The sequence below is a fragment of the Excalfactoria chinensis genome, chromosome 1 (genome assembly GCF_039878825.1).
Source record: "Excalfactoria chinensis isolate bCotChi1 chromosome 1, bCotChi1.hap2, whole genome shotgun sequence".
NCBI classification, from domain to species: Eukaryota; Metazoa; Chordata; class Aves; order Galliformes; family Phasianidae; genus Excalfactoria; species Excalfactoria chinensis.
This window is the reverse complement of record NC_092825.1, coordinates 33,745,365-33,763,916: the sequence shown is the minus strand read 5'-3', so window position 1 is coordinate 33,763,916 and position 18,552 is coordinate 33,745,365. Positions and strand designations below refer to the sequence as shown.

General features: G+C 38.9%; 1 protein-coding gene across 1 annotated transcript in view; it reads right to left on the bottom strand.

The window, feature by feature from the left end:
• Nucleotides 1–4,999: 4,999 nt before the first annotated feature.
• The window catches only part of MYRFL (myelin regulatory factor like), a 38,420-nt gene continuing 24,867 nt past the window's right edge, over nt 5,000–18,552 (bottom strand). The window contains exons 15-25 of the mRNA XM_072357350.1: nt 18,245–18,308; nt 17,064–17,149; nt 16,230–16,301; nt 16,072–16,118; nt 15,814–15,975; nt 12,041–12,103; nt 9,963–10,050; nt 9,643–9,717; nt 7,708–7,816; nt 5,184–5,258; nt 5,000–5,086 (exon numbers count right to left, since the gene is read on the bottom strand). Coding sequence (XP_072213451.1) covers nt 5,000–5,086; nt 5,184–5,258; nt 7,708–7,816; nt 9,643–9,717; nt 9,963–10,050; nt 12,041–12,103; nt 15,814–15,975; nt 16,072–16,118; nt 16,230–16,301; nt 17,064–17,149; nt 18,245–18,308 — 928 coding nt within the window. The remainder of the gene's footprint in view (nt 5,087–5,183; nt 5,259–7,707; nt 7,817–9,642; nt 9,718–9,962; nt 10,051–12,040; nt 12,104–15,813; nt 15,976–16,071; nt 16,119–16,229; nt 16,302–17,063; nt 17,150–18,244; nt 18,309–18,552) is intronic.

The window sequence follows — 18,552 nt, the reverse complement described above, 5'->3', positions numbered from 1 at the left end:
AAAACTGCAGAATTGTAAGGTTGCAATAGACTCCAAGCCAACCCAGAAAATGGGAAACAGGTCTTCAAGGTAACAAAAGTGTGAGGGATTAGTATGCATTATTATTTACACTGTGGCAGCGATCACAGGCATCCACCATCATTCTGTGCTCACTCTGTCCCTATCCTTACTCCATGTTATGCGTTGACACAGTCCCCAACAGCAATACACCATAGGAATGGAAAAGTGCAGCTCTCAGCCTGTGGAACATTCTCACTGCCTATTTATCCTTAGGAGTAGTGTTTTGGCTGAAGTATAGGTGGCATAATTACAGGATACAACCATGTTAACTACTCCTTTACCCAAAGATATTTAAATACCTCAGCAAGAATATTGGTGGTGTACATCATCCTTGAGAGAAATCAGGAAAGGATAGATTAGACTGAGTTACTGCCTCATTTTGTTAATGAGAGATAATTGAAAACACACATGCTAAAGTGATTGCCTAATCATCACTTCAAATTAGTTTAAAAAAAATCAATTCATCGTGCTCAAACAGTTATTTACAAAAATAAAACTTCAACACACAGAGCACATTCATAATGAGTTACACTCAGGAATGCCAGTTGTTTAGGATGAATCTTGTCTAGTATGGAGAAACAGTCTTTGTGCAAGGAACTTCTACAGAGCAAGGAGGGCCCAGACTGTGTCCCAGCAACCACTGGATATATTATGGCAGATAGAGCTGCTTTCCCACGGCTCAACTTCCAACCTCAGTGGTTGGACCAGGTGATCTTGTGGTCTTTTCCAACTGCAATGATTCTATGACTTACCACTGAGGAACCCCTGACACCCGGATCAGTGCTCCCCTTTACAGCAATACCCTGGCCCCTTCCATTCTCCTTTGCCCTCAATGTAAAGGCAACAAGGCATCCACATGAGGAGCTCTCAAGACTCTACCCCTCTGAAAGGCAGGATTTGGCCTACTGACAACAGAAGTCCTCAGTCAGCCCTATCCCCAATGACATTCTCTTAATCAAGGTTTTCACCGAGGACACATGTCAGCCAAATATATAATGAATTATTTGTAAGTAATTTAATCTGAAGAGCTTTGTTCCAAACTCATGTAAGGCTCTCTGTATATAACAAAGCATTCGGGACATGACTTACTTTAGGAATCAGCAATATGCTTTGGGCAGAAATCTTGATTTGTAAATATTGCATTCTGCTCCAACAGATTTCCTTTCTGACAGACCATGACCACTCCATAATTCTAGGGCAGAACCATGAAGATTAATAAAAAGCAGAAAGAGGATTTTAATCAACACAGCCAGCTGGTCTGTGGTTTAGATTATGTTGTGGAAGGGAAAGTGTAACACTGAGATTGAATGAAAAATGCAAAGCAGTGATTACCCCGCAGAGTATCTCTGCAAGCTAAATTAACATTAAACTCAAATTTGCAAATCCTGTGTTTATATTACTGTGTGTAGGCAATTGCAATATATTTAACATCAAGTAGAAATTAAAACATCCGCCTTGAAAATAATGAGTTTTGCTTTAAATCCTGTTCATAAGAGTCAATTTCCCTTCTACCCCTTGCTAAGAAGATGACCTATTTTAAATCTCATTGATTACAATTATTGTAAAGCTCCCTGTTTGGAAGGAGTAATGCAAGATGTCCAGGAAGCAGCTAGTGAATGGAGAGGAGAGGGAGCCCACTGAAAGCCCACAAGCAGAGGGATGAAGGCTTCCCCAGCTCGGAGCAACCAGGGAAACCCAATGACAGCAGCTTGTTATGGAGATGAACCAGAGAGCTGCCAGGTTGCTCCTCGCCAGCAGACATAAGCTGCTGCCAGCTGCTGAGAGGAGAAGAGGAAAATGCTGGCTGGATCCGAGCCAGGTGGCAACAAAAGGCGCACGCACCATACCCACATCGCCAGGCTGCACCGGCCACCCGGCCTGCATCAGCACCATAGCAACCAATGTTAAAATTGGGTCAGGATTGCCAGTGTGAAACTGGTTATTTTGAATATAGGGCTTGTACTTGCACTGAAAATGTTCACTCAAGTGCAGTCTTGACAGAAAACACGCTATCTGGAGAAGATGGAGTGAGGATAAGAGACTCTACGAGGTGGTCAGGATGCCTCATGCTACAAGTGCAGCAATGCTTTCATCCTTTAACCAATACTGGACTTGTGCAAAGACATACTGGGACTAACCAAAGTGCCTAAACACCTCTCTTACTGTGCTTGAACCTCCCCTGCACCCAGGATGTGGTCCAGAGACAGCTCAGGGCAGCCTATATATCTGCCTAAGCCCTCCCCTGAAGGCAGCACCCACAGGGCCCACACGACATCACCCATGCATGCAATCACTGCAATTAGTTTAAAATACTGCAACTGGTTTCTAAATTATGATTATTTTTCTATGTATCTGGGATCTAGTTCCTATATACAGTGATTACTTCTAAGGTTCTGTAGCACTAAGTTCAACACTGAGAGCAAGAGTAAATGTGATACAAACCTAGTTTCAATTTCCAGTTGGACTGTCTCAGGTTCCAATGGATTTTGTAAGCTAAGAAGTGAATGATTCCTGAATGAGCAACTTCTCACTCTGCAGGTAGAACTTAAGCTGCTAACGATTCTTAATGCAAATATGTTTCTGATTTCAGAAAGCAAGCTACAGTAGTGCTGAAAAAATACAGATAGGGAGGACTTTTACTTCAGCCCTGTTCTGTGCTGGACTCTAAACTCAGTTTTCAGGTTGCTGGGTTCTCACAGTAGGTTCACATCATCTGATCAGCGCAACAGGAGTACTCTCCTCACTGCTCACCAGACCTCACCCAAATGAAAGAGAGCATTATTTTACGAGACCTAAGCTGCAGGCAGAGAGCAGAATGATCAGCATACAGCTTCAGCTCCGGTTGTGCCTGAAGGCAAAACAGTTTTATTGCCCTTTCCAGATGGAGACTTACACCCCAGAATCACTCACTTCGCTCTTCTACCTCTTTGTTTGTTTGTTTGTTTGTTTCCATAGAGTAAACACACAGGATTTCCCATCTATAGCCTCTTAGCTCACCAGGCTTTCAGGTGACCTCAGTCCTCATTTAAAATGCCACTGCTAGATTAAGCTGACTGAAAATCAGGCTATGCAGTTTGCAATAAAATCAAGTAAAAATATGAATTGTTGTATCATATACTTGGTATGAACAACACGGTCTGAAACACAGCTCAGATTGTACCAGACTGCCCTGTTCAGATCTGGCTCCGCCTCTTGCAGCTTACAGACCCGAGTCACTCAGGCTGGAGTTTGCTTTGCCTCAGCTCCACCCCTCCCCCAAGTTAGCAGAAAATGTTTCAGGGATGTCTGAAGTTCTCTGTAATTCAGCCACATCGTGCTAAAAAAAACCAGGAGGCTTCTTGTTCCAGGTAGAGCGTATGTAAAACATTCCTAACTCATTAATGACAACATTTGTTTCAAATTACATTGTAACGCCCACTATTAACAGCTGTTGCAGCTTCGTCATTGAGAAACAGAAATGGCAGAGAAACAAGACTCTGGAGTGCTCTAGAACCAACGTTTTTCATTTGGAAAAATCAGTCTGTGTTTTCTTTTGAAATGCACACAGCATCATCTTTCATATGAGACTGCGTGATGTTTCTTAGGAATTGCCGTCAAGTATGGACCATAAAAAGCTACAGGCACAAAGCAGTGATGCTTTTGGATCTGGAGATTCAAAGTACAACAGAACACGCAATCTCCTTTGTACACACTTCCCAGGCTAAAAAATACCACCAACAGAAACACATAAATCTAAAAAAAAAATCATTAAGATCATTCTGAAAGGAAATCCAGAAACAGTGATAAAGGAAATACCAAACGAAGCCACAGAAACAAATTAAACTCTCTCTGCCGTTCCATTGTCAGGCAAGAAATATGCAATTAAGATGCATTGGTGTTTACAAAGACTCTTATTCAGAGATTAATTTTTCTTCCTAATGTTTCCTTTCCACTGCTAAATAAAGAATCTCATGCGGAGCAAGGTTGCCCACATGTCAACTATTACATTATAAATCTTAGAAAGCCTACAGTCACCATTATATTTACTTTCCCTTCTCCACACAAAATGAATGGTTGTTCTAGGCATGCCCCACAACACTACGCGTACTGTTTTTGGTCATTCCATCTGTGCTCCTTTTGTCTGAACAAATAACGTGAAACTGCATTCCACTTTCTCCCATGCAAGTGTCTATCTACATCCATCTTGGAAAGCTGTGCAGGCAAGTCATTATTCTTCTCAAGTACTTCTCTTCTTTCATCACACTAGCACAAATCACAGCCACCAAGAAAATTAGGAGTAAGCAGTTCATTTTTCCTGTACATTTTTAAAGAAAAGGTACCTGAAACGCATCTCGTCCAAACAACAGCAGCTTTGTTAAGTCACACAGCTGTAAAGGTAATGATAGCCTACTTTCTGAGAGGGAAATATTTACACACAGTGGAACCAAACTGCTGTTACTCAATTTACAGCACTTAATTTGGAGGACATTTACACGGTGCTTCACTTCTCCCTGGAAGTTTTGTTAGGTTCTGATACAAACAAAAGGCAGCAGGTAATAAGAGAACTTAGATTGCTGCAGTACAGAAGCACGTCTTCTAACTACAAGTAATATTTTACTATCTTACCATCTTCTGAAGGCTGACGTATATCCCAGTTCAGCAGAGCTCCTACCCATTTGTTTTTGTCTGCTGTATGTATACTATCTTGAAACTGCACTATTGGGGTTGTTTGTTTACACACCATGTACTCCATTGCCTCATGACCTCTTAGAAACAGTTCCTGGAAACGCAGAGCTACAGATGTTGTCAAATATTTTATTTTATTTAAAAGCAAAACAAACAAGAAAATGGCATACAACTCAGTAAAATGCTTATAAAAATCCAGGGCCATACATGAGTCTTTCTTTCGTATCAAGAACTTCATTATTTCTTTCCAAAGTACAGAGCGATCGGCAACATTTTAGTTACACTTCCGATAAAAATAGAAGTAGTAATCAGTAAAAAACACTCCAGCATAATAAGGATCTGTCGAGCAGCTTACAAAACCCTGCAGAAGAAAAATAAAGGAGATTCATATGGGATACTCTTCTTTCAGCTCCAATGATAATTGTCGCTTGTTGCATTCCCATTTGAAAAAGGCTTACCGGTGCGGCTACGCGGAAATAGTATGCGCTGTCATACAGCCTGGCAACTGGGAGAGTCCAAATATGCCGACGTCCCTAGATGGTAAGTGAGAGAGAGAGATTAGATAACCTGATTTCACATGAAATTGCTGAGGATAGGCTCTGGAAACATTTCATTGATGAATGCAGTGCAAAATAATTACGATAACAAGACTCGATGGCCGCAGGCAGAGTATTTAAAGACAAAGTGCTGACTTTAAACCTTGCAAATCCGGGTTTCCTCTGATCAGCTCTGCATAGGATCTGACAGACATCTGGCTCCCAGCAGCTCTCAGCTGGCTCTGAGTAACTGTATAACTCTAGTTTTACAAGCAAATCCCACAGCAAATAGGGATTGTCCCCAATGTGCCATGTGGCCCAAAAGCTTTGAAGCATAACAGCAGCAAATGGCAATTCTGCTGATTTTGAAGCAGCCTCAGAAGGCTGTGAAAATTCCTACACATATTCTAAGGATAGGAGCGGCACTTTTACTCAGTGCTTCAAAAAAGGCTGAAGGGAGGATTTCACTTTTCTTTTGATTCCAGTGTCCTGCCAAGTATAACTGAAATAACAGATTTTGTATCTGAATTTTTTATGCTACATAGAATAAAATTCAATCTTCACCTCTTGTTGACCTAGTGATCCATTTAGGTATGCCCGTGATAACTCATTTCCTTGGTTTCAAATGTCTCCTTCATCTTTCCCTTCTTTCTGACACATTCTCTCATGTTGAAGATGGTGTGTTCACACGATAAGACTTATATATATATTGCACGGAATCTAAATGATTGCCATCCTGCCCTTTGGTAAAGAATAAGCCTTCCAGTCCTTAGAAAAATCCTCTTGACAAAAATTATCCAACCAGGCAGCACTTCCATTCTGAGTTGCATCAAACTTAATGCACACTGCTGCTGGAGGCTAGTTAGCTTTAGTCTTTTGATGTAGATTTCAGGTTGACACAGAAAATCTCTTTGACCACTTTTGGCAGTAAGCTGCAAGGATACTTCTGCATGGAAAAACTCTCAGGGACTGACTTAATTTCAAGGACTATTAGAATTACAACTGACAGATCAAAACTTGGACAACTTATTTACTTCAGTCTGGTAGGTTGCAGCAGTTGCTTCTGTAACTTTTTGTTGAGACATTTGAAAAGTTTATCAGAAAGTCAACATAAGGACAGACATATCCCAAATGCTCTGAATTGTCAAAGTGCAAAAAGAGTAATTTAAAACTAATTAAGAACTTATTGTGAATGGCACCATGAATCAGAAATCTAAAAACTATCTTCACAGATGTTTCTTCTACTACATTTAGAATAAGTGTTACTCTCCTTGCTTCAGCCTTTCCCACTGTTTTAGCCAGGATAAATATTTCCAAGCTATGGTGGACAAAACTGAGGAACTGGTCGCATGGAAGAGTCCTACACCTCCAGAGAACTGGAAGGGAATTTAAGGTCTTCATTAATTTACTGGAAACAATCAAAAGTTTGCAAGATCATCTCTCCTGGGAAAAGTTAAGATGTTTTAACTTATATTCCCATAATTCAAGAAAATGACAGAAAACTTTTCTTGCTTTTACACTGAATAATTTTCCCTAGAGAGGTTTGCTGGCAAACTCCTGTTTGCATGGAATGAAGAGAAATATTACCATTGCTTTCAGTGAATTCAAAGCTTAGAAACTGTACTTCACTACTCATAAGATGATAATGGAAAAGTACAGAAGATGAGAGGTTAGATGACTCTGTCTCCTAAGACCCTGGGTGAAAAGTATTCCTATTTCTGAACTATCTCTGGAGTTAAGATGAGTTATAGCAGTGAGCTAGGCTGGCATATACTCTCAAACTGTAGAGTCTCACTAGACAGACTTTTATGAATTTCAGCAGAAAACTGATACCTACTGAAAGACTTCATACTCGTTATCTATTATAACCATGCCAAATTTAGCCAGGACTGGTAGACTCAAAGCACCATCATGATTTCTAATACCTTAACCAAGATCTGCGTTGATCATACATGAATTTAATGAATCAGGTTCTAAAGGTCATCTTGACTAGCTGAGATCTTCATGGTTTATCACCTCATTCATTCCTAACAACCAGTAATGCATAAGACTACTGAGTAAAATTAAGTGTTATAACAACTCTTATCCACTTTCCACATCTCCTTCTACTCCAGAAGGCATCCACACAATGTTGCTTGAAACAAGGGATCATGACATCTTATGAATGAGAAACTCCAATGCTTCTATGAAAAACAAGTGGAGCTGATAGAAGGGAACAGCATTCTGGAGGGCAAGAGAAGATATGAAAGCTAATAAAATATTTAAGCACTGTAGGATTTCAATAGTCAAAACCAACAGAAAACTGAACACTTTTTTTCTACAGGAAGCTCAGTTTTTTATTCAGTATGGCACAGTATCTTCATGAAAGAGATGAAAAAACAAGCATGTGGTGGGCAGCGTGTAAAGCTGATTCCTATAAGCCAGAGTATTGTTTAAAGAATATTACCTGTGTGGTTTCTTGGAAATTCTTCCCACTGTTTCGGCTTGAAGAATAATGGGAGCAGTAATTTCCAAATGTGATTTTGCAGAGAAATATAATTAATGGTTCTGTGGTGCTTCAAGAAAGAGAAAAACAAGGATCCATCTCATTGCTCTTAAACAGAGGAATCCTGAATATAATACAATATAATCACAGGTAAAAAATTCAAAGAATTGAATTCTGGAGAAATAAAGCAAAGGATCTTACTTCACTGGTTCATTCAAAGGAACCTGAGCCACCAACCTCTAAACTTATCCCACTCCCTCCTACGAAGGGGGGAGGCTTTGTATTTGGAAACCTGGGTGGTCTTTGCAGCTGTTAAGATAGGTTTAGAAATGTACACTTAACTTTCTCAAACCTCAAGCACATTCATACCAGAAGTTATCATGTATGACTTTTTTGTACAAATTAATTGTTATGACATGCCTGAATTGCATGGCTTATGCCATCCACAGGCATCGCAAACCCATGTCAAAGAGTGCTCTGGCACCTAAACACAACAGCAAACAAACATTAAAAAAGCCATAAAACAGATATCTATATAAATAACTTCAATTTGTCCCTGAACACACACAAATATATCATGAAAAGAAGTAAGTCTCCTTGTCTGGGTATACAGCATTAAACAGTATTTCATTCATAATTCTTCAAGAGCAAAGACTCTGTTGCCATATCTTCTCCAAACTATCCCTAAAGGTTGAACAACACTTCCTATCTTACCAGATGCCTCCAGAACAAAGATACTCTGGAGATCCAAAGGAATTCAGATATGGCAATGGCTAGCAGCAGAATAAAAGCAGACGTGGGCATCAAGAAGTTAGCATGAACATTTACAGTTTTTGCAGAGGGGAGCAATGAATTCATGTATGACGCACCCTCTGTCCTAGAGGAACTGTTGGTAGCATGTGTTAGTTTCATTTGATTTTTTCTCTGTGGGCATAAAAGTTTCCCAAATTTGTAGGTACACACAGTTATCTTACAGCACTGAGACACAGCAGTGATCTAGTAAACCAGTCTTCTTTGGTTTTTATTGGTTGTATGTTGTTCGGTTTGTAGCTATTTTTAGTGAAGGTATATATTGGAAAAACTCATCCCCCAAATCAAAAACCAATATCCAAAATAAATTCAGCAACTGTTTCACTAAAACTCTGAGGATTGTGTATTAATCCCTACATGGGAACATTGTGTTATTAGTTTATAATGACATACATTCAACAAACAGATTTTCAGTTGTATGAAACAAGCAGTTGCTTCAGGACTACCACTGTATTCCAAAATCAAAAGGCTGGGCCTAGAGGCCATACATAACTTCATAGAGTACTATCTTGAAGACAAGGGAATTATGAAGTGTCACCAAGCAGTCTTTGGCAGCTGTTCTAGCTATTGATGACCTTTATCAGAGATGATCCCCAAAAGAAAGGATTTGTTATTACTGGGAGAACACAATGGAGCCAGATTTTTGTTTGAAGTGAAAATAACTGCTTAGAGGTAAGTCTGCTACTTCTTCCTGCTGTAAATCGTGATGTTACATGTTGCCAAAGATTCCTGCACAAGAACTTCCCTTTGCAGGGACACAAACAGGCCAAAAAGACAGACTTAGTTCCAAAGACCCTTCATGTTTAGGAAAGGTGTTCACATGATTACTAGATTCAACCTGAAGATTACTGGATTTTAATACCTACACTGATGAGTGAAATTGTCCTTAAACTGAGATTGGCACTGGGTCTGTGTTGCAGCAAAGGATCAGCCCAAGAGTTTACAAGTAGTATTTGCCTGTATGTGAACCCAATTCTCTGAATATGGACAAATTAGTGCCACAATAGAAATAATGCAAGAATTACTGTCAAAAACAAGCTACTATTTCATAATATCATCGTGTATTTTATCCTTAGTTATACTTACTTGATTTCCAGTGAGATTTCTACATTTATGGGTGTGTACTTGCTAATGGGAATAATACAGCTGTAATTTCCAGACCTGAAAAAGGTGGCATTAGTGCACACAGGATTTCAAAATGGATGGTATATTTGAAAAACAAACAAACAAACAAACAAAAAAAACCCCATGAAAATAATATTTAAATTTGAAAAATTACTTAAAGGTAGGAAAAAATGCATGGATACAAGAGGAAAATATAGTGAGAAGGAGACAGACAGACTGCCATGCCACCTTAATGGCATTCTATTCCCATACAATGAAGCATAATTAAATCATTTACTTACCTGCACTGTAGATTTTTACTACAGTAACGACTGTCAATTAGTTGCTGTGTTTCCAAAATCTGTATAGATCTGATTGTTGTATCAGTCCCTGAAGATACAAAATAAATAAATAAATAAATGTTTTCTTCTTTTGTTTTGTTTCCCAAAATCTTAGATAAAACCATAATCAAACTGCAGTTAATGCAGCAGCAGCTATTCCCTTGCATGCAACTGCAGGAGTTGCTAGAGGTCTAAATCAGCTTTCGGTAAAAAGACTTTGGTTGATTGCCTTCTTTCTACAGTTACAGGGGAGAAAAAAAATGCTTGTCATATTCTCCAGGTAAGTAATACTGTAATACTTTCTTTTGAGCAGACAATGAAGGCTATTTTGATGACAGTCCAAGTAGGATAGAAACAGGGTGCGCTGATTTCAGCTGGGATAGAGTGAATTTTCTTTCTTGTAGATCATAGAATTGCAGAATCAGAATTGTTTGAGTTGGAAGGGACCTTCAGAGGTCATCTAGTTCAACTCCCCTGCAATGAGCAGGGACACCCACAACTAGATCAGGCTTCTCAGAGACTGGTCCAGCCTGACCTTGAGCCACCCTTTAGATACTGAAAGGTCACTCTCAGGTCTCTTGGAGCCTTCTATTCTCCAGGTTGAACAGCCCCAGCTCTCTGGGGGGGTGTTCCATGCAGTGGATCATTTTTGTGGCCCTCCTTTGGACATGCTCCAACACATCCACATCTCTCCAGTACTGAGGACTCCACATCCGGACACAGTACTCCAGGTGAGGTCTCACCAGTGCAGACTAGAGAGGGAAAGGATCACTTCCCTCGATCTGCTGCCCATGCTTCTTTTGATGCAGCCCAGGATGCAGATTGCTTTCTGGACTGTGAGGGCACATTCCTGGCAATGTGATATTATGGTGTGATGCTTTGGATTTAGAATGAGAATTATTTAGAATGAGAATAATATTGATAATTCACTGACGTTTTAGTTGATGCTGAGCAGTGTTTACACAGAGACAAGGACATTTCAGCTTTTCCTGGTACACTGTCAGCAAGGATGCTACAGAGGAGTACAATGAGTTGGGAGGGGACAGAACCAGGGCAGCTGACCCAAAGGGATATTCCATACCATGTGGCATCATGCTGAATGAGAAAACTGGCAGAAGTTGGCTAGGAGGGCTGCTTCTGCTCAGATATTGGCTGGGCACTGGTCAGTGGATGGTGAGCAACTACTTTGTACATCACTTGTTTTGTATATTCTATAATTACAATTATCATCATCTTCCTTTCCTTTTCTGTCCTATTCAGCTCTCTCTATCTCAACCCACAAGTTTCACCTTTTTTTTTTTGTTTCCCTCCCCCATCCCACTTGGGGCAACTGAACACACAGCTGCACAGTGCTGAGCTGAAGCTGGGTTCAACAACAACAGTCCTTTCACTGCTCCATGTTGGAAATAGGAAGAACTAAAAACAGCACTGGCAGGACTGATAACTTCATAATACCTACATCCTAAATTTGGCATAAGATAACAGTTCAAGAAATGGGAATATGGAATAAAAACCTCTACCAAAAAAGAATCACATTCTGAAATTAGCTCAACATCTTATGTGTAAACAGATGTATATAAATTGAGTTTACGCATATGCATGTATATGTAATATTTTTTCTGGGCAACACAGAATGCAGTTAGATGTTTAGATCCTGGTAATAGAAAACACTAGTTTCTAGAGGGAAAAGAGACCTCCAAAGCGCAGCTGGTGCACTAATTACCAGGAAAGATAAGGAAAGTAACTGATTATCGGAGTGATTTTGCTCCTAACCAGGATGGACCAAGTAGTAGATCTCATTGAAGAAGGCAGCCAGAATGTCTACAAAAATCTATTGAAGATGCGAGAATTGCAATAAGAAAATTAAAGTCAACCGCAGATATTTAACAGATTCCTAAGCTCTAATTTCCTACAGTGACCAGTAATAATTTGAACGTCTCCATATTCCAGCAGTAAAATTCCAACCCGAAAGGCCACCTTTCAAATTTGTACAATTACGCATTTGAACAGGTTTTGTTTTTTTTTAGAAGAGGACTTACAGTCAGTTCCAAGATCAGGTCTCCCGTCAGTATTTCCTCCAAGTATCACGTCACATTTGTTTCCTGTAAGAGGAGTATTTACAAACATCCTCCAAGTTAGCCTTGCATATTATAACAGCAAAATATGGATACAACTCCACAAGACATTTTTGTTAATTATCGCTCAGATAAAGGCATTCATAAGCAACAGGAGAAACCTTTAAAATGCAAACCACCTCCATTAAGAAGAAGACATCTACAGACAAAAGATGTCTGTAAGTGACAAGAAACAGACCTCTGAAATTCTGCAGGATATCTCAGACATTAAAAAAAAAAAAAAATAGCCTAACAAAAAATATTTCATCCCACGCTGAGAATATCACCAATAATTATAATAAAAAGACAAAGTGGAAGGTAACATCCAGGCAGGCACTTCAGCACAAATCTGGGCATAAAGCAACTCTTCCTCATTAATGACAAAATGTGGAAGTAGGCATCTGCCATGCAAAGGTAGGCTGGAGGAATAACTCAGCTTTCTGAATTTGAGATGTAAGGTGCTGAGGACTGACCCAAGACAAAGTGCTTCAAACACAGAGGGATGAGTCATTTAACTAAAGAAACTAACACAGATCTCTAACAATATCAACACCACAGTCACTGTTTGCCACCTCTGTAATTTCTGAACTAGGCTGGGAAATTTCAGTTGTTGAATTTTTCTTTTATCTCTATTAATTTTCTCAGCACTCAGTACTTATCCAGAAAAGTGAACTTTAAAGTATCGTTTGAATAACCATTGTAAGTACAATCTGAGGAGAGCAAAAAGCCTTTCAGGTCCATGGAAGATGGTTTAAATCTGTTCTTGTGCTTTTATGCTAATTGCCAGCCAACTCTCTGTCCAGAGAAATGTCACCAATAAATTGGCACTCAGGAATGCTGATCTTGACTAAAAAAGGAATCTTGCATTAATAGAATACTGAAATACTCCATTTCCATGTTTTCCAAAGGAAACATTCTGATTTAGAGCGACTGTTTAGAACACAAGTCCCTATTTCACTACATAAAAAATATGCTTTCAAAAATTAAGGGTCAAAATGCATCATTTCCACAAGACTGAAACAAGACAGCTGCATTGACCTTACTCTTTGCTTATTTATTCCAGATTTTGGCTTTTGTTTTACTTCATTACTGGGAAATAACCAGAGATTTCCAGCATTTTTCTGTTTTGCTATAAACCAGTGATACTGCTGCTAGTTATTCTTTGCATCCATTTTCTATTTACTTGATCCTCATACAGATCTGCCAGTTTCACCAACCTAGATGGTAAGTGCTACATTTAGAAGTCATCTACTGTCTGGTGTGTTAGCAGCGTACTGAGTGTTCCCTCATGTTTTGCATTTTCATTAACTGAAAACCATTCCATAGGAAAACCTATTGGTAAAGGCAATAGATTATTCATCGAAAGAAAGATGTTTTCCCCATGGGTATAATACTTAGGCTATGCAAGTGCTGGCAGGAATACTTATTACATATTCTGAATTACTAAACATTTAATATTGTGATTTCTTGTCTGGCAGATTGTGGAAGAAGGCAATAAGTGGGTATCAGAAAACTGTATAAAACTAGGAAGAAAACAGATTTTCATAGCTGAGATTTCTACAATTTAAACTGAGTCAATTACCAGTGTCTGTAGAGTTCAGTAAATGGTGATATGCTTCTGCTCTACCCTCTGCAGTAAATCAGATGTCTTTCTCAAAGATCCATGTGGGGAGGGAAGTTCTACTTTTATTCACTAACAACTACAAAAGTATAGGCATGACCAGAACGAAATGATAACAGCCTCACTCTCCAGACAAGATTCACATAAACTTATCAAAGAGTATTCATACTTCCCACTTCCACCAAAGTCAACAGAAGTTGGAAAGTCTAAATACTGCAGAGAATCCAGTTTTTACAACAAATCAAGTATGAGGGAACAATGCCATATTGAGGTAGACTACACAAAGATGTCCTGGATTTTTGCTTACTAAATTTTATCTTGCTTACAAATGCTTTCCTTTCTAGCACTCCTAACATCTGCCTTCTCAACAAGTTTGGGAAGTTGGAAAGTAGGATCTGCAATGGGCGTGCCCAATAGTAGTCTTCACCCTCAGAATTCAGGTGTTGTATGGTGGAACAATAAAAGGTCTGATGAACATGCACTCCTAAGTTAGCTCGCAATTCAAATCATTTTAGCTTTCCATGAATCAGAGCAATCAGTTGATTACAAAACATTCGCTTTTTGTCTTGGTTATTCCCCGTATTTAACGCTCAGCTTTTTCTTCTTTTTTGATTTTGCTTTTCATTTATTTTGGCTACAGCTACATTAAGCAGCTTGTTGGTTTTCCTTCTGTTTAGATTTCATATTGACATTCTTCTGTCTGGGGATAAATTCAGCTTCATTAAACTTGGGCAGCTCTGAAATCTTCCAGTAGCTTGTGTACTGTGTTGATTTTTCACTCTTGGATCTACACTTAATGCTATTTGGAGCATAAGACCTTGAGAATGTAATGCTTTGTGTTTATTCTTATCTTCTCTTTCCACCTAATATCAAAAGCAGCCAGCTGGGGATAGAAAGTTTTCATATTTCATTTTCATCTGTCTACAGTTCCCTCATTTGTAAATGAGATTAACGTCTTTTTAATTAATCAACACTCTTTCAGGCTTCAGACTAATACAAATCACTTAGATATATGACCTCTTGAAAGCATTGTACTGAACTATATCTGCCACGGGGCTTACTGGGACATTAATCACAAGAATAGCAGGGACCACTAACATGCAGCTTGTCTGCAGACAACAGCACTTTGCAGTATAAAAAATGGCCACTGAGTGAACCTCACTGATGCAGTTCATGAGGCAAGAGTTTCACAGCAAGTGGCAATGCCTGTCCTTGTAGAAATTTGTGCTTCAGAGGCTGAACTGTGTCTGTCCCCAGTTTCACCTCAACTCATCAGCTGTGGTTGATGCAAGAATTTTTGCAAGACCAGGAAAGGAGAAGTGTGAATACTGAGTTTAGTAAGACTAACACTTTTCTTCACATTGGTAATGTGAAGAAGGCCTGCAACTGAGGAATACAGACTACAACTGGCACATAACTTTATGTACAAACTCTTTCTTATAAATGTCTTAAAAGTTGTAAGCAATACACCTACTCGTATATTACACACATAATATCTGGCAGACAATATCTGAAGGTGAATTCATTCCAGTAAAAGTAATTTATTTCATAGAGCTCTGCCCTCAAATAATATTCCTCTGCTCGAAATCACTGCCTGAATGATCAGTTATAACTGGAAGTTTTATGTTTTCTGGCAGTTGAATTTCTGTTTCTGCCCACAGAACAGATGCAATATGACCACAGTGTGACACTATTAATTGCTTTGGGTTTTGTTTTAAAACTGTACATTCACCCTTCACTATGCTCAATGAGTTCCTGGCCAACTATAGCCAAAGGTTAATTAAAGGGATTAGTGACTTTCTGGTTCACATCAAATCATTTACTGCCAATGGCCAAGAAGAACAGTGACATCTGACAAAACATTTTAGGACCCAGATCTCTTGAAGGTAACCAGGCCAGAGATTTCAAGAAATACTGACAGCAGTGATTATTAGTTCTATCATCAGTTTTGAAACTCTCTGGAGTAGGTCCTATCTCAGATAGCTAACTACTTCCAAACATTCCTGCTTCTTCCCTCACACTCTTCCTATAAACTGTATTGAAATAGCAAGTAACAGAAATTCACATTTCAACTTACCCATCTCCTCTGGTTTGGTCTTCTCATAACTTCGATATTTGACTACTGCTTGATGAATTGGACAACAATAAACTTTGTCACAAGGCAAAAGATCACAGAAGTTCACTTCAGGAATCCTGCTGATGGTTTGCGTGCTCTGAGAAATTGTGCTTTCCTGCAGTGCTAAAGAAAATATGACATAATTCTCACCAGTGCTACGTGTCTATTGGAATTTACAACAGCCTGTTATTTGAGTGCAGACTGGCAAAGATACAGTACCTGCCGTAGTGGTAGAGGGAAAGGGTACAACAGAACTTGAGGTATTGCTGATGGAGAGAAAGAAAAACAATTCATTAAGAAATGGTCTTCATAGCTGTGGACCAAAACAGATCGGTCCACAGTCCAATATTAATTCTAATACTTGTTCAGCCACTTGCCTGGAAACAAAATGTTTCTCGAGATGTTTGTCATGGATGCTAAGCAAATAAAGGGTGGATATTGTCAAGGCACTGTAAAAAGAGAATTTCTCTGTAAATTCACATCAAACTTCTAAGCAACACAGTGTTCATAATATCTTGATAACACCTTGCCCAAATGCAGTAATGTAAGAGTTATCTAGCCAATTTCTTCCCCTTTAGGGAGGGGAAAATCTCATTGAATTAAGTATTTTTTAAATGAAGCACTTGTGTACAGATAAATTCAACACAAAACATGGTCAGTTTTCCACTGCAAATAGAATCCAAACATCAGTTCAAGATACATGGAGAGATAGTGAGCCACAGCTTTGGAACCAGAAACGGAAAATGGCAATGTATGTCAACGTGCCAAGTAAAATTGTTAAATTTTCAGAAGTTAAATTTTCAGAGTGATAGAACTGCCCATTACAATGGGATGAGTAGCTTAATTTCACACAACAGAATCACTCTGTACATCAGAAGTTGTACTTAGACAGAGAACAATTGCATAAAATACACAGAGCGTCATGAGTCTGGCTTTGGACCTGTAGCATGAGCCACTGAGATGCATTCAAGGTGCACCACGCATTTTTACATGGACAGTGATTAGTTGTATGAGTGCCACACATAGACCTTACTTTCCTAAAACAACTTCAACCTTGTCATATTACCAGGTATGTTCACTATTAATTTTAATATATTGTATCCTTTAAGTAGGAAGACCGATAGAACAAAAAAATGACATTTTTTCTTTCTGATGAAACCATTAGAAAGGGGAAGGGAGAAACAAGGCAACTGTTGATAATTAGTTGTTACCATAGTGCCATAACAGCAACCAAAGCTAATATAGTCACCCGGAAAATCTTCCTGGAGCAAGACTCTTTCCTCTTCGATATACAGACCTAGAAAGAACATGCTTGGTCAGGTAAAGAAATAAATACTGCACTAGTCTGACTTAAAGTTAATTTCTTTTCCTTTCAGAGGGACCATATGCACCATTCTTAAATGGTGGCCTACTTCTAAAGCAAATCACCTGAGCAATGACAGGCTCTCTAAAAGCATGAATGTGCTGCACACACTCCTGGGGACACAGAAAGAAAGAATGGATATAAATGAGAGCTCCTTCTCTTTTCCTGCTGCCATTTTTCACGTTCCTCAAGAATTTAAAAATTAAACTCTGTGAGCAAAAGCCACATCTAAAAGTTGAGCAGCTTTCAGTGTGTGTTTAGACCTCATTAAACCAGGGCTGGTGTAAATGCAGAGGAAAGGTACTTTTCAAGTAAATAGAATGATTTTAGGTCATGGAGTATTTGATTGTTCTTATAGATCTATGAACATTCAACCTATTATTTTCTCTCACTCTTTGGCAGTGTCAAAAGCAAGACAGGTAAATGTGCACTGAATCACCTTAAAAAAGGACCTAGCATCATAGGAAGACTGTCGTGAAAAAGATCAACATATATTCCCTAACTCATTCAGTCCCTATTAAAACAGCTCTCTTCATTCTATCTCAGGACTGGCAGCTTACAATCATGTAGCAATAGGAAAGACATCCTATTGCTTCAGGTTGTCTTTATCACCTGAAAGATAGTATTAACTAGTACAAACAGGAGATGCAAACAAGCCACAGAGAAAGACTCAACCAAGAAACTAAGCTGAGAAAGAATGATCGCTGTACGTACTTCCAAACTGCAACTGAATCATTTGCATCTAAGGCTGAACTGCATCATGTAAGTTCATCAACCAGCTCAGCAGTTCTCTCCTGATGGTTTCTTCCTGCATACCAATATGGACCTGCCCCATACACACAATGCATATGCAAGAAGTAAAAGTGTCTCATACATTTTTTCTATCTTAGTATAGGAAGCTTTTTTGCTTCTAGTAATTCTAGCTAAGGGATTTTATTATATTTTTAGAAGCACAAAAACTTTTATCCATATTTCAGCACATACAAAAACTCTCTTGTCGGCATCTTTCACATACTTAGTTTCACTCACCTTGCTGGATTTTAGCTGGACTGATTTTCTTGATGTCAAGAGACTAGTGGCTCGACTATACCTGCTGTAAGAGACAAAACCTCTTTGACATTCAAATACTTCAGTAGGCAGTAAATGAAAAATGTGACATTTTTGACTGGGGTGTTAAGGCTGCTTGCTCTGCAATTGCAACATGTAAAAAGAGAAAGGCAGAAAAATCATCAGAATCATTTTCAAGAACAAAAGCTTCCAGTTAACTCATTCAGATGTGTGTTAGTAGATGCTATGTTGGATTTCAAAGAAAAGTGGTTTAGAAATAAGAAATGATC